At 40.8% G+C, this 24421-nt stretch overlaps 1 protein-coding gene across 1 annotated transcript in view; it reads right to left on the bottom strand.

Annotated features, from left to right (window-relative positions):
• Positions 1-24421, bottom strand: part of SMURF2 (SMAD specific E3 ubiquitin protein ligase 2) — a 456801-nt gene that overhangs the window by 92896 nt on the left and 339484 nt on the right. Inside the window, exons 13-14 of the mRNA XM_053707978.1 lie at positions 18461-18674; positions 18222-18325 (exon numbers count right to left, since the gene is read on the bottom strand). Of these exons, the coding sequence (XP_053563953.1) occupies positions 18222-18325; positions 18461-18674 (318 nt within the window). The remainder of the gene's footprint in view (positions 1-18221; positions 18326-18460; positions 18675-24421) is intronic.

Below are 24421 nucleotides of genomic sequence, written 5' to 3'. Positions count from 1 at the left end.
TGCACGCTTGACTTTTCTCAGTTCATGGGCAGTTATTTTGCGCCTTGGTTTTTCCACACGCTTCTTGCGACCCTGTTGACTATTTTGAATGAAACGCTTGATTGTTCGATGATCACGCTTCAGAAGCTTTGCAATTTTAAGAGTGCTGCATCCCTCTGCAAGATATCTCACTATTTTTGACTTTTCTGAGCCTGTCAAGTCCTTCTTTTGACCCATTTTGCCAAAGGAAAGGAAGTTACCTAATAATTATGCACACCTGATATAGGGTGTTGATGTCATTAGACCACACCCCTTCTCATTACAGAGATGCACATCACCTAATATGCTTAATTGGTAGTAGGCTTTCGAGCCTATACAGCTTGGAGTAAGACAACATGCATAAAGAGGATGATGTGGTCAAAATACTCATTTGCCTAATAATTCTGCACTCCCTGTATAGCTCAGAAACTCTTCGAGCGGAAGAGATAGCTACTAAAAACAAAACTTTCCAAGATAGAAGCTTAATATCCATGGAATGCATAGGTTCAAATGGAACCCCTTGAAGAACTTTAAGAACTAAAATTAGGCTCCATGGCGGAGCAACAGGTTTAAATACAAGCTTGATTCTGACCAAAGCCTGACTAAATGCTCGAACGTCTGGGACATCTGCCAGACGTTTGTGTACAAGAATAGACATTTGTCCTTATAAGGAACAAGCTGATAATCCCTTCTCCAAACCTTCTTGGAGAAAAGACAATATTCTAGGAATCCTAATCTTACTCCACGAGTAACCTTTGGATTCACACCAATAAAGATATTTGCGCCAAATCTTATGATAGATCTTCCTGGTGACAGGCTTTCTAGCCTGAATCAGGGTATCAATGACTGACTCAGAGAAACCACGCTTTGATAGAATCAGGCGTTCAATCTCCAAGCAGTCAGACACAGAGAAATTAGATATGGATGCGTGAACAGACCTTAGATTAGAAGGTCCTGCCTCATTGGCAGAGTCCATGGTAGAACTGAACACATGTCCACTAGGTCTGCATACCAAGTCCTGCATGGCCACGCAGAATCACCGAAGCTCTCTCCTGCTTTATTCTGGCAACCAGACGTAGAAGGAGAGGAAATACATAGGCCAGATTGAAGGACCAAGGCACTGCTAGAGCATCTATCAGTAATGCCTTGGGATCCCGGGACCTGGACCCGTAACGAGAAAGTTTGGCATTCTGACGGAACGCCATCAGATCCAATTCTGGTGTGCCACATAGCTGAATCAGCTGGGCAAATACCTCCGGATGGAGTTCCCTCTCCCCAGATTAAAAGTTTAACGACTTAGGAAATCCGCCTCCCAGTTCTCTACTCCTGGGATATGGATTGCTGAGAGATGGCAAGAGTGATCCTCTGCCCATCGGATTATTTTGGTTACCTCCACCATCGCTAGAGAACTCCTTGTACCTGCTTGATGATAGATATAAGCTACAGTCGTGATGTTGTCCGACTGAAACCTGATGAATCTGGCCGCAGCAAGCTGAGGCCACACCTGTAGCGCATTGAATATCGCTCTCAGTTCTAGAATATTTATCGGGAGAAGAGATTCCTCCCGAGACCATAAGCCCTGTGACTTCAGGGAGTTCCAGACTGCATCCCAGCCTAGCAGGCTGGTATCTGTCGTTACAATGAGCCACTCTGGCCTGCGGAAACACATTCCCTGAGACAGGTGGTCCTGAGACAACCACCAGAGAAGAGAATCTCTGGTCTCCTGGTCCAGATGCAGTTGAGGAGACAAATCTGCATAATCCCCATTCCACTGTTTGAGCATGCATAGATGTAGTGGTCTGAGGTGTAGGCGGGCAAAAGGAACTATGTCCATTGCCGCTACCATGAGTCCAATTACCTCCATATACTGAGCCACTGATGGCTGAGGAATGGAATGAATAGCTCGGCAAGTGGTTAAGAGCTTTGATTTTCTGACCGCCATCAGAAATATTTTCATTTCTACCGAGTCTATCAGAGTCCCTAGGAAGGAAACTCTTATAAGAGGGAAGAGAGAACTCTTTTTTTATGTTCACCGTCCACCCGTGAGATCTCAGAAAAGCCAACACAATGTCCGTGTGAGACTTGGATAGCTGGAAAGTTGACGCCTGAAATAAGATGTCGTCTAGATAAGGCGCCACTGCTATGCCCCGTGGTCGTAGAAACGCCAGAAGGGACCCTAGCACCCTTGTGAAAATTCTGTGAATAGGGATGTGTAGATACGCATCCTTTAAGTCCACAGTGGTCATATATTGACCCTCCTGGATCAGAGGTAGAATAGACCGAATAGTCTCCATCTTGAATGATGGAACTTTGAGGAACTTGTTTAGAATGTTGAGATCCAAGATTGATCTGTAAGTTCCCTCTTTTTTGGAAACCACAAACAGGTTTGAGTAAAAACCTAGCCCCTGTTCCTCTTTTGGGACTGGGCAGATCACCCCCATGGTATGTAGGTCTTCTACACAGCGTAAGAACGCCTCTCTCTTTGTCTGTTTACAGACAATCGAGAAATGTGAAAAGTCCCCCTTGGAAGAGAGCCTTTGAATTCCAGAAAATATCCCTGGGACACAATTTCTAAAACACAGGGATCGTGAACATCACTTGCCCAAGCCTGAGCGAAGAGAGAAAGTCTGCCCCTACTAGATCCGGTCCTGGATCGGGGGCTACCCCTTCATGCTGTCTTAGAGGCAGCTGCAGGCTTCTTGGCCTGTTTACCCTTGTTCCAAGCCTGGTTAGGTCTCCAGACTGACCTGGATTGGGCAAAATTCCTCTCTTGCTTTGCAGCAGAGGAAGCTGAAGCGGGACCACTCTTGAAATTCCAAAAGGAACGAAAATTATTTTGTTTGGTCCTCATCTTATTTGATCTATCCTGAGGGAGGGCATGACCTTTCCCTCCAGTGATGTCTGAAATAATCTCTTTCAGTTCAGGCCCGAATAGGGTCTTTCCTTTGAAAGGGATGTTCAAAAGTTTAGTTTTAGATGACACATCAGCAGACCAGGACTTAAGCCATAACGCCCTGCGTGCTAAAATGGCAAAGCCTGAATTCTTTGTCGCTAATTTAGCCAGTTGAAAAGCGGCATCTGTAAAAAAAGAATTAGCCAATTTAAGGGCCTTAATTCTGTCCAAAATTTCTTCTAATGGAGTCTCCATCTGAAGAGCCTCTTCTAGACTGGGGGGTGGAGTTAAGGGGGGAGCTATATAGGCAGCTCTGCTGTGGGTGCTCTCTCTGCCACTTCCTGTAGGGGAGGAGAATAGCCACAAGTAAGGATGAATCTGTGGACTCGATACATCTTACAAGAGAAAAAACATAATTTATGCTTACCTGATAAATTCCTTTCTTCTGTAGTGTGATCAGTCCACGGGTCATCATTACTTGTGGGATATTAACTGCTCCCCTACAGGAAGTGCAAGAGGATTCACCCAGCAGAGTTGCTATATAGCTCCTCCCCTCTACGTCACCTCCAGTCATTCGACCAAGGACCAACGAGAAAGGAGAAGCCAAGGGTGTAGTGGTGACTGGAGTATAATTTAAAAAATATTTACCTGCCTTAAAAAACAGGGCGGGCCGTGGACTGATCACACTACAGAAGAAAGGAATTTATCAGGTAAGCATAAATTATGTTTTCTTCTGTTAAGTGTGATCAGTCCACGGGTCATCATTACTTGTGGGATACCAATACCAAAGCAAAAGTACACGGATGACGGGAGGGATAGGCAGGCTCTTTATACAGAAGGAACCACTGCCTGAAGAACCTTTCTCCCAAAAATAGCCTCCGAGGAAGCAAAAGTGTCAAATTTGTAAAATTTGGAAAAAGTATGAAGCGAAGACCAAGTTGCAGCCTTGCAAATCTGTTCAACAGAGGCCTCATTCTTAAAGGCCCAAGTGGAAGCCACAGCTCTAGTGGAATGAGCTGTAATTCTTTCAGGAGGCTGCTGTCCAGCAGTCTCATAAGCTAAACGAATTATGCTACGAAGCCAAAAAGAGAGAGAGGTAGCAGAAGCTTTTTGACCTCTCCTCTGACCAGAGTAAACGACAAACAGGGAAGACGTTTGTCGAAAATCTTTAGTTGCCTGTAAATAAAATTTAAGGGCACGAACTACATCCAGATTGTGCAAAAGACGTTCCTTCCTCGAAGAAGGATTTGGGCACAAGGATGGAACAACAATCTCCTGATTGATATTCCTGTTAGTGACTACCTTAGGTAAGAACCCAGGCTTAGTACGCAGAACTACCTTATCCGAGTGAAAAATCAAATAAGGAGAATCACAATGTAAGGCTGATAACTCAGAGACTCTTCGAGCCGAGGAAATAGCCATTAAAAATAGAACTTTCCAAGATAACAACTTTATATCAATGGAATGAAGGGGTTCAAACGGAACACCCTGTAAAACGTTAAGAACAAGGTTTAAACTCCATGGTGGAGCCACAGCTTTAAACACAGGTTTAATCCTGGCCAAAGCCTGACAAAAAGCCTGAACGTCTGGAACTTCTGACAGACGCTTGTGTAACAGAATGGACAGAGCTGAGATCTGTCCCTTTAAGGAACTAGCGGATAACCCCTTTTCTAAACCTTCTTGTAGAAAAGACAATATCCTAGGAATCCTAACCTTACTCCAAGAGTAACCTTTGGATTCGCACCAATATAGGTATTTACGCCATATTTTATGGTAAATCTTTCTGGTAACAGGCTTCCTAGCCTGTATTAAGGTATCAATAACTGACTCAGAAAAACCACGCTTTGATAAGATCAAGCGTTCAATTTCCAAGCAGTCAGCTTCAGAGAAGTTAGATTTTGATGTTTGAAAGGACCCTGAATCAGAAGGTCCTGTTTCAGAGGTAACGACCAAGGTGGACAGAATGACATGTCCACCAGATCTGTATACCAAGTCCTGCGTGGCCATGCAGGCGCTATTAGAATCACTGATGCTTTCTCCTGTTTGATTCTGGCAATCAATCGAGGAAGCATCGGGAAAGGTGGAAACACATGAGCCATCCTGAAGGTCCATGGTGCTGTCAAGGCATCTATCAGGACCGCTCCCGGATCCCTGGATCTGGACCCGTAGCGCGGAAGCTTGGCGTTCTGTCGAGACGCCATGAGATCTATCTCTGGTTTGCCCCAACGTCGAAGTATTTGGGCAAAGACCTCTGGATGAAGTTCCCACTCCCCCGGATGAAAAGTCTGACGACTTAAGAAATCCGCCTCCCAGTTCTCCACTCCCGGGATGTGGATTGCAGACAGGTGGCAAGAGTGAGACTCTGCCCAGCGAATTATCTTCGATACTTCCATCATTGCTAGGGAGCTTCTTGTCCCTCCCTGATGGTTGATATAAGCTACAGTCGTGATGTTGTCCGACTGGAACCTGATGAACCCCCGAGTTGCTAACTGGGGCCAAGCCAGAAGAGCATTGAGGACTGCTCTCAATTCCAGAATGTTTATTGGAAGAAGACTCTCCTCCTGATTCCATAGTCCCTGAGCCTTCAGAGAATTCCAGACAGCGCCCCAACCTAGTAGGCTGGCGTCTGTTGTTACAATTGACCAGTCTGGCCTGCTGAATGGCATTCCCCTGGACAGATGTGGCCGATAAAGCCACCATAGAAGAGAATTTCTGGTCTCTTGAATGGAATGAAGGACACGGCATGCACTTTGAAGTTTTGTTAACCTGTCCTCTGTCAGGTAAATCTTCATTTCTACAGAATCTATCAGAGTCCCCAGGAAGGGAACTCTTGTGAGTGGAAAGAGAGAACTTTTCTCTTCGTTTACTTTCCATCCATGCGACCTTAGAAATGCCAGTACTATCTCTGTATGAGATTTGGCAGTTTGAAAGCTTGAAGCTTGTATCAGTATGTCGTCTAAGTACGGAGCTACTGAAATTCCTCGCGGTCTTAGTACCGCCAGAAGAGTGCCCAGAACCTTTGTGAAGATTCTTGGAGCCTTAGCCAGTCCGAATGGAAGAGCTACAAACTGGTAATGCCTGTCTAAAAAGGCAAACCTTAGATACCGGTAATGACTTCTGTGAATCGGTATGTGAAGGTAAGCATCCTTTAAATCCACTGTGGTCAAGTACTGACCCTCTTGGATCATGGGCAAAATTGTTCGAATAGTTTCCATCTTGAACGATGGAACTCTTAGGAATTTGTTTAGGATCTTTAAATCCAAGATTGGCCTGAAGGTTCCCTCTTTTTTGGGAACTACAAACAGATTTGAGTAAAACCCTTGTCCTTGTTCCAACCGCGGAACTGGATGGATCACTCCCATTAATAAAAGATCTTGTACGCAGCGTAGAAACGCTTCCTTCTTTGTTAGGTTTGTTGACAACCTTGACAGATGAAATCTCCCTCTTGGGGGAGAGGATTTGAAGTCCAGAAGGTATCCCTGAGATATGATCTCTAACGCCCAGGGATCCTGAACATCTCTTGCCCAAGCCTGGGCGAAGAGGGAAAGTCTGCCCCCCACTAGATCCGGTCCCGGATCGGGGGCCCTCAATTCATGCTGTCTTAGGGGCAGCAGCAGGTTTTCTGGCCTGTTTGCCCCTGTTCCAGGACTGGTTAGGTTTCCAGCCTTGTCTGTAGCGAGCAACAGCTCCTTCCTGTTTTGGTGCAGAGGAAGTTGATGCTGCTCCTGCTTTGAAATTACGAAAGGAACGAAAATTGGACTGTCTTGCCTTGGCTTTGGCCTTGTCCTGAGGCAGGGCATGACCTTTACCTCCTGTAATGTCATCAATAATCTCTTTCAAGCCGGGCCCGAATAAGGTCTGCCCTTTGAAAGGAATATTAAGCAATTTAGATTTAGACGTAACATCAGCTGACCAGGATTTTAGCCACAGAGCTCTGCGTGCCTGAATGGCGAATCCTGAATTTTTAGCCGCAAGTTTAGTTAAATGTACTACGGCATCTGAAATAAATGAATTAGCTAACTTAAGGAATTTAAGTTTGTGTGTGATGTCATCTAGTGTGGATGATTGAAGTGTCTCTTCCAGAGACTCAAACCAAAATGCTGCTGCAGCCGTGACAGGCGCAATACATGCAAGAGGTTGCAATATAAACCCTTGTTGAACAAACATTTTCTTAAGGTAACCCTCTAATTTTTTATCCATTGGATCTGAAAAAGCACAGCTATCCTCCACTGGGATAGTGGTACGCTTAGCTAAAGTAGAAACTGCTCCCTCCACCTTAGGGACCATTTGCCATAAGTCCCGTGTGGCGGCGTCTATTGGAAACATTTTTCTGAATATAGGAGGGGGTGAGAAAGGCACACCGGGTCTATCCCACTCCTTAGTAACAATGTCAGTAAGTCTCTTAGGTATAGGAAAAACGTCAGTACTCGTCGGTACCGCAAAATATTTATCCAACCTACACATTTTTTCTGGGATTGCAACTGTGTTACAATCATTCAGAGCCGCTAATACCTCCCCTAGTAACACACGGAGGTTCTCAAGCTTAAATTTAAAATTTGAAATGTCTGAGTCCAGTTTATTTGGATCAGAACCGTCACCCACAGAATGAAGCTCTCCGTCTTCATGTTCTGCAAACTGTGACGCAGTATCAGACATGGCCCTTGCATTATCAGCGCACTCTGTTCTCATCCCAGAGTGATCACGTTTACCTCTTAGTTCTGGTAGTTTAGCCAAAACTTCAGTCATAACAGTAGCCATATCTTGTAATGTGATTTGTAATGGCCGCCCAGATGCACTCGGCGCTACAATATCACGCACCTCCTGAGCGGGAGATGCAGGTACTGACACGTGAGGCGAGTTAGTCGGCATAACTCTCCCCTCGTTGTTTGGTGAAATATGTTCAATTTGTACAGATTGACTATTTTTTAAAGTAGCATCAATACATTTAGTACATAAACGTTTTTTATATCACAGTCAATACAATCAGCACAGCTCTGCTGTATGATTACTTCCCTCAAAAAAGACTCTTGAGATCCCTGAACTCTGTAGAGATGAACCGGATCATGCAGGAAGAAAATGAACCTCTGACTGAGTTTTTCTGATGCATAGTGAAAGCACCAAAATGGCCCCTCCCCCACACACATAACAGTGAGAGGGATCAGTGAACTGCTCTAATTTAAATCAAAACTATTGCCAAGTGGAAAAAAAGTGCCCAAAACATTTTTTCACCCAGTACCTCAGAGAAAAAAACGTTTTTACATGCCAGCAAAAAAACATTTTACCTCAATAATTAATTGTCATTTAAAACCTATTGCAAGTCCCTGCAAAATAGGTTAAGTCTATGTATACAGTTTAAAAGCCAGAGAAGTACCATTTCCCAGAAAACTGAAGTGTAAAATATACATACATGACAGCCTGATATCAGCTACATCTACTGCATTCAAGGCTGAGTTTACATTATAACGGTATGGCAGGATTTTCTCATCAATTCCATGTCAGAAAATAATAAACTGCTACATACCTCTTTGCAGATTAATCTGCCTGCTGTCCCCTGATCTGAAGTTTACCTCACTCCTCAGATGGCCGAGAAACAGCAATATGATCTTAACTACTCCGGCTAAAATCATAGAAAAACTCAGGTAGATTCTTCTTCAAATTCTACCAGAGAAGGAATAACACACTCCGGTGCTATTATAAAATAACAAACTTTTGATTGAAGATATAAAAACTAAATATATCACCATAGTCCTCTCACACATCCTATCTAGTCGTTGGGTGCAAGAGAATGACTGGAGGTGACGTAGAGGGGAGGAGCTATATAGCAACTCTGCTGGGTGAATCCTCTTGCACTTCCTGTAGGGGAGCAGTTAATATCCCACAAGTAATGATGACCCGTGGACTGATCACACTTAACAGAAGAAAACCCTGTTCAATAACTCCCCTCAGGAGATATTAACCCTTGATATCAAGACACAAAAGGAGCCTCACTGAGACCCTGAGTTATAGTTAGTCCCGAAAGGTGGTAGCCTCTCGGGAAAACATTTGTATTACAACACAATCATGACGAAAGTAAAATGAAACGATTTTACAGGAATCTACGCCATGGAACAGGAACACGGCCCTTCAAGCGTGAGATAGTAGCATCGCCTCTGCCATGGACTTGAGAGAATTAGCAGGCAGCAAAACTCGGCAACGCTGATTGCTTGTGGAGCTGTTAACATGAGTCGGGATGATTTTGCAGAAACTCTCCCTGCATCTCCGGACTCTAACATTCACCCATGCTCTCACTGAGAGACTGACAGGATTACTTAAAACTCCAGTCCCATGCCGAAGAGTACTACCCTCCATAAGAGACTATCAAAAACTTCTGACACTTCTCTGCCAACCTCCTGGGACGAACGGCAAAGAATGACTGGGGGATGAGGGAAGTGGGAGGGGTATTTAAGCCTTTGGCTGGGGTGTCTTTGCCTCCTCCTGGTGGCCAGGTTCTGCATTCCCAAAAGTAATGAATGCAGCTGTGGACGCTTTCCATTTATGAAGAAAATTAAAGGGACAGGAAAGTCAAAATTAAAACTTGCATGATTCTGATTGAGCATATTAATTTAAAGTGAATGTAAATTTTTATGCTAAAGTGCCCGGTTTTTAAAAATTCGATTAAAAACAGGGTCACTTTAATTCATCAAAATTTACATTTCACTCGTGTTGTGAAAAAATAATTGCCTTTTAATCTTGACAGCAACTCCAGCTTCCTTCGCTCGTCGCAAAGCCTCTTCCTGGGTCTAAAATGAGGAATCCGGTTTCCTCCAATCACGGCTTCGAATCAGCCGTGATTGAAGGATGACTGATAAATAATTTCTGACGTCAGAAATGGTTTTGCGATGACCGGGGAAAGCTGGACCAGCTGTCAAGTTTAAAAGGTATTTATTTTACAACTAGTGAAATTTAAATCTTGATGAATTAAAGTGCCCCTGTTTTTGATCGAATTTTTAAAAAAACGGGCATCAAAATTTACATTCACGGGCATCAAAATTTACATTCACTTTAAGACACTTAAATTCACTTCTATTTTCAAATGTGCATTGTTCTCTTGGTATCCCTTGTTGAAAAATACACACATCCTACACTAGTGGAAGCTAGCTGCTGATTAGTGCCTGCACACATTTGTCTCTTGTGATTGGCCAACTTGATGTGTTCATCTAGCTGCCATTAGTGCAATGCAGTTCCGTTAGCAAAGGATAACAAGTGAATAAAACAAATTTGATTGAAGTAAATTGAATCATGAAAGAAATTTTTGGGATTTCCTGTCCCTTTAAGAGAAGGTCAATGAGTTTAGTAACAGGTAGTAAGTAAATTACTTTTACAATAAGGCAGGAGAATCTGCACTTGTCCAATCAGATTACATGTTACCTTTAGGCTACAAACATAGTTTTGTCAGAGGCAGGCTAAATATGGGGCACACAAATACCAAACATGAGATCAATTCAATAACTGCAGTACAAGTGATTTTCAAGTCACACCGGTTTTCACCATTGATGTCCCAGCAATATATAAACAAAGGTTTATTAATGTAGATATGTTTTCTTTGTGCTTTTTTATTTTATTTTTCAATAAAGACTGAATGTGGCTCTAAACTGTGGGACTGTAGGGAAATGCTATTGCAATAATATAAGGAGACACAAAAGCAAAAAAATAAATAAAAATGTATGCGTTTATAAGAAAAGCATTAAAAAAAAAAAATGTTAAAACCCAATGACATTGCAGCAGAAATATAAAACGTAATACTTAAAACACATTAAAACAGTGGTTGCCTAAAGACAGAATAAGCAGAATGTGCCAAGATGAATGCTACCAAGCAAACCTTGTAAATTGCAGAGACCGGAAACAACCATGAATGAAAAGGCAAGTGTTCAGGTATAAAGCGTGTGAGTGCATATGTGTACTGTAACAAAAAACATAATTTATGTAAGAACTTACCTGATAAATTCATTTCTTTCATATTAGCAAGAGTCCATGAGCTAGTGACATATGGGATATACATTCCTACCAGGAGGGGCAAAGTTTCCCAAACCTCAAAATGCCTATAAATACACCCCTCACCACACCCACAATTCAGTTTAACGAATAGCCAAGAAGTGGGGTGATAAAAAAGTGCGAAAGCATATAAAATAAGGAATTGGAATAATTGTGCTTTATACAAAAATCAAAACCACCACACAAAAAAGGGCGGGCCTCATGGACTCTTGCTAATATGAAAGAAGTGAATTTATCAGGTAAGTTCTTACATAAATTATGTTTTCTTTCATGTAATTAGCAAGAGTCCATGAGCTAGTGACGTATGGGATAATGACTACCCAAGATGTGGATCTTTCCACACAAGAGTCACTAGAGAGGGAGGGATAAAATAAAGACAGCCAATTCCTGCTGAAAATAATCCACACCCAAAATAAAGTTTAATGAAAAACATAAGCAGAAGATTCAAACTGAAACCGCTGCCTGAAGTACTTTTCTACCAAAAACTGCTTCAGAAGAAGAAAATACATCAAAATGGTAGAATTTAGTAAAAGTATGCAAAGAAGACCAAGTTGCTGCTTTGCAAATCTGATCAACCGAAGCTTCATTCCTAAACGCCCAGGAAGTAGAAACTGACCTAGTAGAATGAGCTGTAATCCTTTGAGGCGGAGTTTTACCCGACTCAACATAGGCAAAATGAATTAAAGATTTCAACCAAGATGCCAAAGAAATGGCAGAAGCTTTCTGGCCTTTTCTAGAACCGGAAAAGATAACAAATAAACTAGAAGTCTTTCGGAAAGACTTAGTAGCTTCAACATAATATTTCAAAGCTCTAACAGCATCCAAAGAAAGCAATGATTTCTCCTTAGAATTCATAGGATTAGGACATAATGAAGGAACCACAATTTCTCTACTAATGTTGTTGGAATTCACAACTTTAGGTAAAAATTCAAAAGAAGTTCGCAACACCGCCTTATCCTGATGAAAAATCAGAAAAGGAGACTCACAAGAAAGAGCAGATAATTCAGAAACTCTTCTGGCAGAAGAGATTGCCAAAAGGAACAAAACTTTCCAAGAAAGTAATTTAATGTCCAATGAATGCATAGGTTCAAACGGAGGAGCTTGAAGAGCCCCCAGAACCAAATTCAAACTCCAAGGAGGAGAAATTGACTTAATGACAGGTTTTATACGAACCAAAGCTTGTACAAAACAATGAATATCAGGAAGAATAGCAATCTTTCTGTGAAAAAGAACAGAAAGAGCAGAGATTTGACCTTTCAAGGAACTTGCGGACAAACCCTTATCTAAACCATCCTGAAGAAACTGTAAAATTCTCGGTATTCTAAAAGAATGCCAAGAAAAATGATGAGAAAGACACCAAGAAATATAGGTCTTCCAGACTCTATAATATATCTCTCTAGACACAGATTTACGCGCCTGTAACATAGTATTAATCACAGAGTCAGAGAAACCTCTTTGACCAAGAATCAAGCGTTCAATCTCCATACCTTTAAATTTAAGGATTTCAGATCCTGATGGAAAAAAGGACCTTGCGACAGAAGGTCTGGTCTTAACGGAAGAGTCCACGGTTGGCAAGAGGCCATCCGGACAAGATCCGCATACCAAAACCTGTGAGGCCATGCCGGAGCTACCAGCAGAACAAACGAGCATTCCTTCAGAATCTTGGAGATTATTCTTGGAAGAAGAACTAGAGGCGGAAAGATATAGGCAGGATGATACTTCCAAGGAAGTGATAATGCATCCACTGCCTCCGCCTGAGGATCCCGGGATCTGGACAGATACCTGGGAAGTTTCTTGTTTAGATGAGACGCCATCAGATCTATTTCTGGAAGTTCCCACATTTGAACAATCTGAAGAAATACCTCTGGGTGAAGAGACCATTCGCCCGGATGCAACGTTTGGCGACTGAGATAATCCGCTTCCCAATTGTCTATACCTGGGATATGAACCGCAGAGATTAGACAGGAGCTGGATTCCGCCCAAACCAGAATTCGAGATACTTCTTTCATAGCCAGAGGACTGTGAGTCCCTCCTTGATGATTGATGTATGCCACAGTTGTGACATTGTCTGTCTGAAAACAAATGAACGATTCTCTCTTCAGAAGAGGCCAAAACTGAAGAGCTCTGAAAATTGCACGGAGTTCCAAAATATTGATCAGTAATCTCACCTCCTGAGATTCCCAAACTCCTTGTGCTATCAGAGATCCCCACACTGCTCCCCAACCTGTGAGACTTGCATCTGTTGAAATTACAGTCCAGGTCGGAAGCACAAAAGAAGCCCCCTGAATTAAACAATGGTGATCTGTCCACCACGTTAGAGAGTGTCGTACAATCGGTTTTAAAGATATTAATTGAGATATCTTTGTGTAATCCTTGCACCATTGATTCAGCATACAGAGCTGAAGAGGTCGCATGTGAAAACGAGCAAAGGGGATCGCGTCCGATACAGCAGTCATAAGACCTAGAATTTCCATGCATAAGGCTACCGAAGGGAATGATTGTGACTGAAGATTTCGACAAGCTGAAATCAATTTTAGACGTCTCTTGTCTGTTAAAGACAGAGTCATGGACACTGAATCTATCTGGAAACCCAGAAAGGTTACCCTTGTCTGAGGAATCAATGAACTTTTTGGTAAAATGATCCTCCAACCATGATTTTGAAGAAACAACACAAGTCGATTCGTATGAGATTCTGCTAAATGTAAAGACTGAGCAAGTACCAAGATATCGTCCAAATAAGGAAATACCACAATACCCTGTTCTCTGATTACAGACAGAAGGGCACCGAGAACCTTTGTAAAAATTCTTGGAGCTGTAGCTAGGCCAAACGGCAGAGCCACAAACTGGTAATGCTTGTCCAGAAAAGAGAATCTCAGGAACTGATAATGATCTGGATGAATCTGAATATGCAGATATGCATCCTGTAAATCTATTGTGGACATATAATGCCCTTGCTGAACAAAAGGCAAGATAGTCCTTACAGTTATCATTTTGAACGTTGGTATCCTTACATAACGATTCAATATTTTTAGATCCAGAACTGGTCTGAAGGAATTCTCCTTCTTTGGTACAATGAAGAGATTTGAATAAAACCCCATCCCCTGTTCCGAAACTGGAACTGGCATAATTACTCCAGCCAACTCTAGATCTGAAACACAATTCAGAAATGCTTGAGCTTTCACTGGATTTACTGGGACACGGGAAAGAAAAAATCTCTTTGCAGGAGGTCTCATCTTGAAACCAATTCTGTACCCTTCTGAAACAATGTTCTGAATCCAAAGATTGTGAACAGAATTGATCCAAATTTCTTTGAAAAAACGTAACCTGACCCCTACCAGCTGAGCTGGAATGAGGGCCGCACCTTCATGTGGACTTAGAAGCAGGCTTTGCCTTTCTAGAAGGCTTGGATTTATTCCAGACTGGAGATGGTTTCCAAACTGAAACTGCTCCTGAGGATGAAGGATCAGGCTTTTGTTCTTTGTTGAAACGAAAGGAACGAAAACGATTATTAGCCCTGTTTTTACCCTTAGATTTTTTATCCTGTGGTAAAAAAGTTCCTTTCCCACCAGTAACAGTTGAGATAATAGAATCCAACCGAGAACCAAATAATTTGTTACCCTGGAAAGAAATGGAAAGTAGAGTTGATTTAGAAGCCATATCAGCATTCCAAGTCTTAAGCCATAAAGCTCTTCTAGCTAAAATAGCTAGAGACATAAACCTGACATCAACTCTGATAATATCAAAAATGGCATCACAGATAAAATTATTAGCATGCTGAAGAAGAAGAATAATATTATGAGAATCATGATCCGTTACTTGTTGCGCTAAAGTTTCCACCAAAAAGTTGAAGCTGCAGCAACATCAGCCAATGATATAGCAGGTCTAAGAAGATTACCTGAACACAGATAAGCTTTTCTTAGAAAGGATTCAATTTTCCTATCTAAAGGATCCTTAAACGAAGTACCATCTGACGTAGGAATAGTAGTATGTTTAGCAAGGGTAGAAATAGCCCCATCAACTTTAGGGATTTTGTCCCAAAATTCTAATCTGTCAGACGGCACAGGATATAATTGCTTAAAACGTTTAGAAGGAGTAAATGAATTACCCAATTTATCCCATTCTTTAGAAATTACTTCAGAAATAGCATTAGGAACAGAAAAAACTTCTGGAATAACCACAGGAGATTTAAATACCTTATCTAAACGTTTAGAATTAGTATCAAGAGGACCAGAATCCTCTATTTCTAAAGCAATCAGTACTTCTTTAAGTAAAGAACGAATAAATTCCATTTTAAATAAATATGAAGATTTATCAGCATCAATCTCTGAGACAGAATCCTCTGAACCAGAAGAGTCATCAGAATCAGAATGATGATGTTCATTTAAAAATTCATCTGTAGGGAGAGAAGTTTTAAAAGATTTTTTATGTTTTCTAGAAGGAGAAATAACAGACATAGCCTTCTTGATGGATTCAGAAACAAAATCTCTTATGTTATCAGGAACATTCTGCACCTTAGATGTTGAAGGAACTGCAACAGGCAATGGTACATTACTAAAGGAAATATTATATGCATTAACAAGTTTGTCATGACAATTAATACAAACAACAGCCGGAGGAATAGCTACCAAAAGTTTACAGCAGATACACTTAGCTTTGGTAGTTCCAGCACTAGACAGCGATTTTCCTGAAGTATCTTCTGACTCAGATGCAACGTGAGATATCTTGCAATATGTAAGAGAAAAAACAACATATAAAGCAAAATTGATCAAATTCCTTAAATGACAGTTTCAGGAATGGGAAAAAATGCCATAGAACAAGCTTCTAGCAACCAGAAGCAATGAAAAATGAGACTTAAATAATGTGGAGACAAAAGCGACGCCCATATTTTTTAGCGCCAAATAAGACGCCCACATTATTTGGCGCCTAAATGCTTTTGGCGCCAAAAATGACGCCACATCCGGAACGCCGACATTTTTGCCGCAAAAGAACGTCAAAAAATGACGCAACTTCCGGCGACACGTATGACGCCGGAAACGGAAAAGATTTTTTGCGCCAAAAAAGTCAGCGCCAAAAATGACGCAATAAAATGAAGCATTTTCAGCCCCCGCGAGCCTAACAGCCCACAGGGAAAAAAGAGTCAAATTTTTAAGGTAAGAAAAAATGTTTGATTCAAATGCATTATCCCAAATATGAAACTGACTGTCTGAAAATAAGGAATGTTGAACATTCTGAGTCAAGGCAAATAAATGTTTGAATACATATATTTAGAACTTTATAAACAAAGTGCCCAACCATAGCTTAGAGTGTCGCAGAAAATAAGATTTACTTACCCCAGGACACTCATCTACATGTTTGTAGAAAGCCAAACCAGTACTGAAACGAGAATCAGCAGAGGTAATGGTATATAAATAAGAGTATATCGTCGATCTGAAAAGGGAGGTAAGAGATGAATCTCTACGACCGATAACAGAGAACCTATGAAATAGACCCCGTAGAAGGAGATCACTGCATTCAAATAGGCAATACTCTCCTCACATCCCTCTGACATTCACTGCACGCTGAGAGGAAAACCGGGCTCCAACTTGCTGCGGAGCGCATATCAACGTAGAATCTAGCACAAACTTACTTCACCACCTCCATCGGAGGCAAAGTTTGTAAAACTGAATTGTGGGTGTGGTGAGGGGTGTATTTATAGGCATTTTGAGGTTTGGGAAACTTTGCCCCTCCTGGTAGGAATGTATATCCCATACGTCACTAGCTCATGGACTCTTGCTAATTACATGAAAGAAATGGCTCACAATGATTATGTCATTTGACAGCTGAAAGCATTTAGACATTATGGAGCTGTAAAGCAAGATGTTTGCTTGAAATAGGCCTACATTTTGTTTTTTTGCTTCCTGCTAAATTTAATCTTTATTTTGTATTTATTTATATTCTTGTTTCTGTTTATTTTTGCTTCTACCTGATAAATTAATTTCTTTCATGGTGGTGAAAGTCCACGAGACCCGCCCTTTTTTCAAAATTTATGTAAATTTGTTTCTGGCAGCAGTTCTAGTTTGCACCTCATTTTCCCTAGTCGTTCCTTTTCTACCTTTCTACTTCTTGCTTGGCAATATATAAAACTGGCATACCAGAGCGATGGGAGGGATGAAGTACTCTCAATTAGTTAAGTTTATGAAAACTTAGCCTCCTCCTAGTGGCCAGGAGTTGAATCCCAGGAGTAATGGCTTGTGGACTTATGAAAGAAAACCTTTTACTCTTCAGAAAAGGTGGAGGTTGCAGGCTATGGGCTTTCTTTCTGGGCCCTATTTAATTGACCATTCTTCATTGGTGATTATTAGTTGAACTATCCAAGACAAACTGAAAATATTGGTGCACATACCAGTAAAAATACAATATTAGCTTCTTCTTAAAGTGTAGTTATATTACAGTTGAAATATAATCCTTCAAGCATTTAAGGATATTCAGAAGTATGGAACTAGAGGTCTAAATGCTTTAAGTGCAGACAACTCTTATAGAACATTGTTTCAACAAAGACACATTAACTACTGACAGATTTTCAAGGAAGAAAGACAACATACATAAAACTAGGGATGTGCATTCGGCAGTTTCGTAAGCTGCAGAATGCAGAAGGCCACTTACGGCATTCGGTTCTTTCTTTGTGAAAGTACAAGAGACCAAGATCATTGCAAAGGCTTCTTCTGCATTTGGCGGCTAATGAAACTGCTGAATGCACATCCATACAAGAAACTCCAAAAATGATTAAACTAATTACAACAAACCAAACCATATAAATGTATCTAGTTCTTAAAAGGACATAGTATACTAGATTTTTCTTTGCATAAATGTTTTTTAGGTAATCCATTTATATAGCCCATCTGGTAGTGTTTTTGTAACAATGTATAGTTTTGCTTACATTTAATAAAATTGTGATGATTTTCAGACTCTTAACCAAGCCCCACAGTGTCAGATGTATACGCGTGTTTACAGACTACTTCTGGCTCCCTTTTATGTTATCTGTCTTTTCCTATACAGAGAAGGGGGGTGGGGGGGAGTGTCTGCTATTTTTCTTTCACTGGGTGTCCCAGCTTAACCTTATCAACAGTGCTAAACTAGGAGCTTTTAAGTAAGTTTTTAAAAGATTTCTTCTTTATAGCAGTGTTTATTACATGCAGTTCTATGAAAATTGGTGTACACTGTCCCTTTAATACAGAGTTGTGCTGGTGACATAGCTCATGCTTGGCATTATTTAAACGGCTTACACTGTCTGATAAATTACCTGGCAACCCCTCCATAATCCAGACCCTCTTCACCCCGGAATTTTATCATTAATCTCTTCCATAGATCTTTAGGTCTCATCTTCATCACCTGTCTGTAAGATTCCTGCATTAGAAACCAAACAGGATTTCCAGATATCAGTATAAGTTGTTGGAAGGTTCAAACAAAAACCTTTACACTATGTATAACCATCTCCAAAAACAAGACAAATGCATTGTTTGAAGAAAGAATCCAAATTACCTCAAAGATCTCTTCTCGAGACACTTCTATGCGACAGTGACCTGCCTGTGGCTGCTGCTGAGACAATTCTTGTCTCAAGATCTTCAGCTTCTGCACAAGGTCCCTCTTATACCGAGGAACAGTTAGGCACTCTACCTCATCGGGAAGCTGACATACGGAAACCACCTGTTGCTGTTGCTGCTGCTGATGGTGATCTTTAAGTTGGTTCTGGCGACTGCAAAATAAACGACGTTATTTGAACTCTATGCTCTTACATGGGATACATTAATTGAAGATATTGTCCAAGTTTGAAATATTCTTAAAATGTTTACGTAAAGATTTACTATGGACAACCAATAACAGGCTGCACAGCTGCAATAAGTGCATACTCGGCACTCACTACAGCAGTAGTTTTCCGCATTTTACCAAACTTAAAAGCAAAACTAGGTTACAAAGCAGCATGGCGTTTTGCTTTAAAAAGTGCAGTATGTGAATACACACACTGACCAGCCCACTTTCATGATTCAGTTAGAGCACGCAATTTTAAACAAATTATCAATTTACTTCTATTGAATTTTCTTCATTCTCTTGGTATCTTTTGTTGAAAAGCAGGAATGTAAGTTCAGGAGCGTGCACATAACTGGAGTACTATGTTATCCATTTGCAAGAACACTAGATGGCAGCACTATTTACTGCCATGCAGCGCTCCAGACACCTACCTAGTAACTTCAACAAAGCAAATTTGATACTTTTTTATTGTACCTTTAAGTGTACTATGCAGTGCTCTTCCCAGGACCTATTTAACCACCTGGCTACAATTTTCAGTCAGTATTGGGTAAAATGAGCTAATATTACACTTTGTTCAATGTTTATGGCACAAATTATCATTAAAAACTTTATAAACTATTACTACTATGCAATTAATTTGTGCTTTATATAGAAGAAAAAGTATTACACAGCCCCCACTGGGCTACTTCATTATACCACCCGGCTGGCATTTTCTTTCTTTTTTTTTTTTTAGGATACTTTAATGTGTTTTTTTGTTGTTTTTTTAAAACAAGCCAAGGTTTCTGATTAAAAAAAATAATAATTTGGTCAAAACCCCACCCACCTTGCTTGAACAGACTTTTCTTTTAGTTAATAGATTTAATAAATGTGACCGTTTTAAATATATATATATATATACACACACACACATATACAGTATATATATATATATATATATATATATATATATATATATATACACACACACATACACACACACATACAGTATATATATATATACACATACACACACATATATATATATATATATATACACATACACACACATACAGTATATATATATATATATACATACACACACATACAGTATATATATATATATATACATACACACACATACAGTATATATATATATATATATACACACATACAGTATATATATATATATATATATACACACATACAGTATATATATATATATATATATATACACACATACAGTATATATATATATATATACACACATACAGTATATATATATATATATATATATACACATACAGTATATATATATATATACACATACAGTATATATATATATATATATATATATATATATACACATACAGTATATATATATATATATACACACATACAGTATATATATATATATATACACATACAGTATATATATATATATATACACACACAGTATATATATATATATATATACACACATACAGTATATATATATATATATACACATACAGTATATATATATATATATATACACATACAGTATATATATATATATATATATACACATACAGTATATATATATATACACATACAGTATATATATATATATATATATATATATATATATACACACACATACAGTATATATATATATATATATATACACATACAGTATATATATATACACACACATATACAGTATATATATATATATATATATATATATATATATATACACACATATACATATAAATATGTACACACAGTAAAAACATAATTTATGCTTACCTGATAAATTCCTTTCTTCTGTTGTGTGATCAGTCCACGGGTCATCATTACTTCTGGGATATAACTCCTCCCCAACAGGAAATGCAAGAGGATTCACCCAGCAGAGCTGCATATAGCTCCTCCCCTCTACGTCAGTCCCAGTCATTCGACCAAGAATCAACGAGAAAGGAGTAACCAAGGGTGAAGTGGTGACTGGAGTATAATTTAAAAAATATTTACCTGCCTTAAAACAGGGCGGGCCGTGGACTGATCACACAACAGAAGAAAGGAATTTATCAGGTAAGCATAAATTATGTTTTCTTCTGTTATGTGTGATCAGTCCACGGGTCATCATTACTTCTGGGATACCAATACCAAAGCAAAAGTACACGGATGACGGGAGGGATAGGCAGGCTCATTATACAGAAGGAACCACTGCCTGAAGAACCTTTCTCCCAAAAATAGCCTCCGAAGAAGCAAAAGTGTCAAATTTGTAAAATTTGGAAAAAGTATGAAGCGAAGACCAAGTTGCAGCCTTGCAAATCTGTTCAACAGAGGCCTCATTCTTAAAGGCCCAAGTGGAAGCCACAGCTCTAGTGGAGTGGGCTGTAATTCTTTCAGGAGGCTGCTGTCCAGCAGTCTCATAGGCTAAACGTATTATGCTACGAAGCCAAAAAGAGAGAGAGGTAGCAGAAGCTTTTTGACCTCTCCTCTGTCCAGAATAAACGACAAACAGGGAAGAAGTTTGGCGAAAATCTTTAGTTGCCTGCAAGTAGAACTTGAGGGCACGAACTACATCCAGATTGTGTAGAAGACGTTCCTTCTTTGAAGAAGGATTTGGACACAAGGATGGAACAACAATCTCTTGATTGATATTCCTGTTAGTGACTACCTTAGGTAAGAACCCAGGTTTAGTACGCAGAACTACCTTGTCTGAGTGAAAAATCAGATAAGGAGAATCACAATGTAAGGCTGATAACTCAGAGACTCTTCGAGCCGAGGAAATAGCCATTAAAAACAGAACTTTCCAAGATAACAATTTTATATCAATGGAATGAAGGGGTTCAAACGGAACACCTTGTAAAACGTTAAGAACTAAGTTTAAACTCCATGGCGGAGCAACAGCTTTAAACACAGGCTTGATCCTAGCTAAAGCCTGACAAAAGGCCTGGACGTCTGGATTTTCTGACAGACGCCTGTGTAACAAGATGGACAGAGCTGAAATCTGTCCCTTTAATGAACTAGCTGATAAACCCTTTTCTAAACCTTCTTGTAGAAAAGACAATATCCTAGCGATCCTAACCTTACTCCAGGAGTAACCTTTGGATTCGCACCAGTATAGGTATTTACGCCATATTTTATGGTAAATCCTTCTGGTAACAGGCTTCCTAGCCTGTATCATGGTATCAATAACCGACTCAGAAAAACCACGTTTTGATAAAATCAAGCGTTCAATTTCCAAGCAGTCAGCTTCAGAGAAGTTAGATTTTGATGTTTGAATGGACCCTGTATCAGAAGGTCCTGTCTTAGAGGTAGAGACCAAGGCGGACAGGATGACATGTCCACTAGATCTGCATACCAAGTCCTGCGTGGCCATGCAGGCGCTATTAGAATCACTGATGCTCTCTCCTGTTTGATTTTGGCAATCAATCGAGGAAGCAGCGGGAAGGGTGGAAACACATAAGCCATCCCGAAGTTCCAAGGTGCTGTCAAAGCATCTATCAGAACCGCTCCCGGATCCCTGGATCTGGACCCGTAGTGAGGAAGTTTGGCGTTCTGGCGAGACGCCATGAGATCTATCTCTGGTTTGCCCCAACGTCGAAGTATTTGGGCAAAGACCTCCGGATGAAGTTCCCACTCCCCCGGATGAAAAGTCTGGCGACTCAAGAAATCCGCCTCCCAGTTCTCCACTCCCGGGATGTGGATTGCTGACAGGTGGCAAGAGTGAGACTCTGCCCAGCGAATTATCTTTGATACTTCCATCATTGCTAGGGAGCTTCTTGTCCCTCCCTGATGGTTGATGTAAGCTACCGTCGTGATGTTGTCCGACTGAAACCTGATGAACCCCCGAGTTGTTAATTGGGGCCAAGCCAGAAGGGCATTGAGAACTGCTCTCAATTCCAGAATGTTTATTGGAAGGAGACTCTCCTCCTGATTCCATAGTCCCTGAGCCTTCAGAGAATTCCAGACAGCGCCCCAACCTAGTAGGCTGGCGTCTGTTGTTACAATTGTCCAGTCTGGCCTGCTGAATGGCATCCCCCTGGACAGGTGTGGCCGATAAAGCCACCATAGAAGAGAATTTCTGGTCTCTTGATTCAGATTCAGAGTAGGGGACAAATTTGAGTAATCCCCATTCCACTGACTTAGCATGCACAATTGCAGCGGTCTGAGGTGTAGGCGTGCAAAAGGTACCATGTCCATTGCCGCTACCATTAAGCCGATCACCTCCATGCATTGAGCTACTGACGGGTGTTGAATGGAATGAAGGACACGGCATGCATTTTGAAGCTTTGTTAACCTGTCTTCTGTCAGGTAAATCTTCATTTCTACAGAATCTATAAGAGTCCCCAAGAATGGAACTCTTGTGAGAGGAAAAAGAGAACTCTTCTTTTCGTTCACTTTCCATCCATGCGACCTTAGAAATGCCAGAACTAACTCTGTATGAGACTTGGCAGTCTGAAAGCTTGAAGCTTGTATTAGAATGTCGTCTAGGTACGGAGCTACCGAAATCCCTCGCGGTCTTAGTACCGCCAGAAGGGCACCCAGAACCTTTGTGAAGATTCTTGGAGCCGTAGCCAATCCGAATGGAAGAGCTACAAACTGGTAGTGCCTGTCTAAGAAGGCAAACCTTAGATACCGGTGATGATCTTTGTGGATCGGTATGTGAAGGTAAGCATCTTTTAAATCCACTGTGGTCATGTACTGACCCTTTTGGATCATGGGTAAGATTGTCCGAATAGTTTCCATTTTGAAGGATGGAACTCTTAGGAATTTGTTTAGAATCTTTAAATCTAAGATTGGCCTGAAAGTTCCCTCTTTTTTGGGAACCACAAACAGGTTTGAGTAGAACCCTTGTCCTTGTTCCGACCGCGGAACCGGATGGATCACTCCCATTAATAACAGATCTTGTACACAGCGTAGAAACGCCTCTTTCTTTATCTGGTTTGTTGACAACCTTGATAGATGAAATCTCCCTCTTGGGGGAGATAATTTGAAGTCTAGAAGGTATCCCTGAGATATGATCTCTAGTGCCCAGGGATCCTGAACATCTCTTGCCCAGGCCTGGGCGAAGAGAGAAAGTCTGCCCCCCACTAGATCCGGTCCCGGATCGGGGGCTCTCGATTCATGCTGTCTTTGGGGCAGCAGCAGGTTTCCTGGCCTGCTTGCTCTTGTTCCAGGACTGGTTAGGCTTCCAGCCTTGCCTGTAACGAGCAACAGCTCCCTCCTGTTTTGGTGCAGTGGAGGTTGATGCTGCTCCTGTTTTGAAATTCCGAAAGGGACGAAAATTAGACTGTCTAGCCTTAGCTTTGGCTTTGTCTTGAGGTAGGGCGTGGCCCTTACCTCCTGTAATGTCAGCGATAATTTCTTTCAAACCGGGCCCAAATAAAGACTGCCCCTTGAAAGGTATATTAAGTAATTTGGACTTAGAAGTAACATCGGCTGACCAGGATTTTAGCCACAGCGCCCTACGTGCCTGTATGGCGAATCCTGAGTTCTTAGCCGTAAGTTTGGTTAAATGTACTACGGCCTCCGAAATGAAAGAATTAGCTAGTTTAAGGACTCTAAGCCTGTCCGTAATGTCGTCTAGCGTAGATGAACTAAGGTTCTCTTCCAGAGACTCAATCCAAAATGCTGCCGCAGCCGTAATCGGCGCGATACATGCAAGGGGTTGCAATATAAAACCTTGTTGAACAAACATTTTCTTAAGGTAACCCTCTAATTTTTTAT

This window comes from Bombina bombina, chromosome 1, assembly GCF_027579735.1.
Source record: "Bombina bombina isolate aBomBom1 chromosome 1, aBomBom1.pri, whole genome shotgun sequence".
In the NCBI taxonomy this organism is placed as follows: domain Eukaryota; kingdom Metazoa; phylum Chordata; class Amphibia; order Anura; family Bombinatoridae; genus Bombina; species Bombina bombina.
This window is presented reverse-complemented; position numbering and strand designations above follow the sequence as displayed.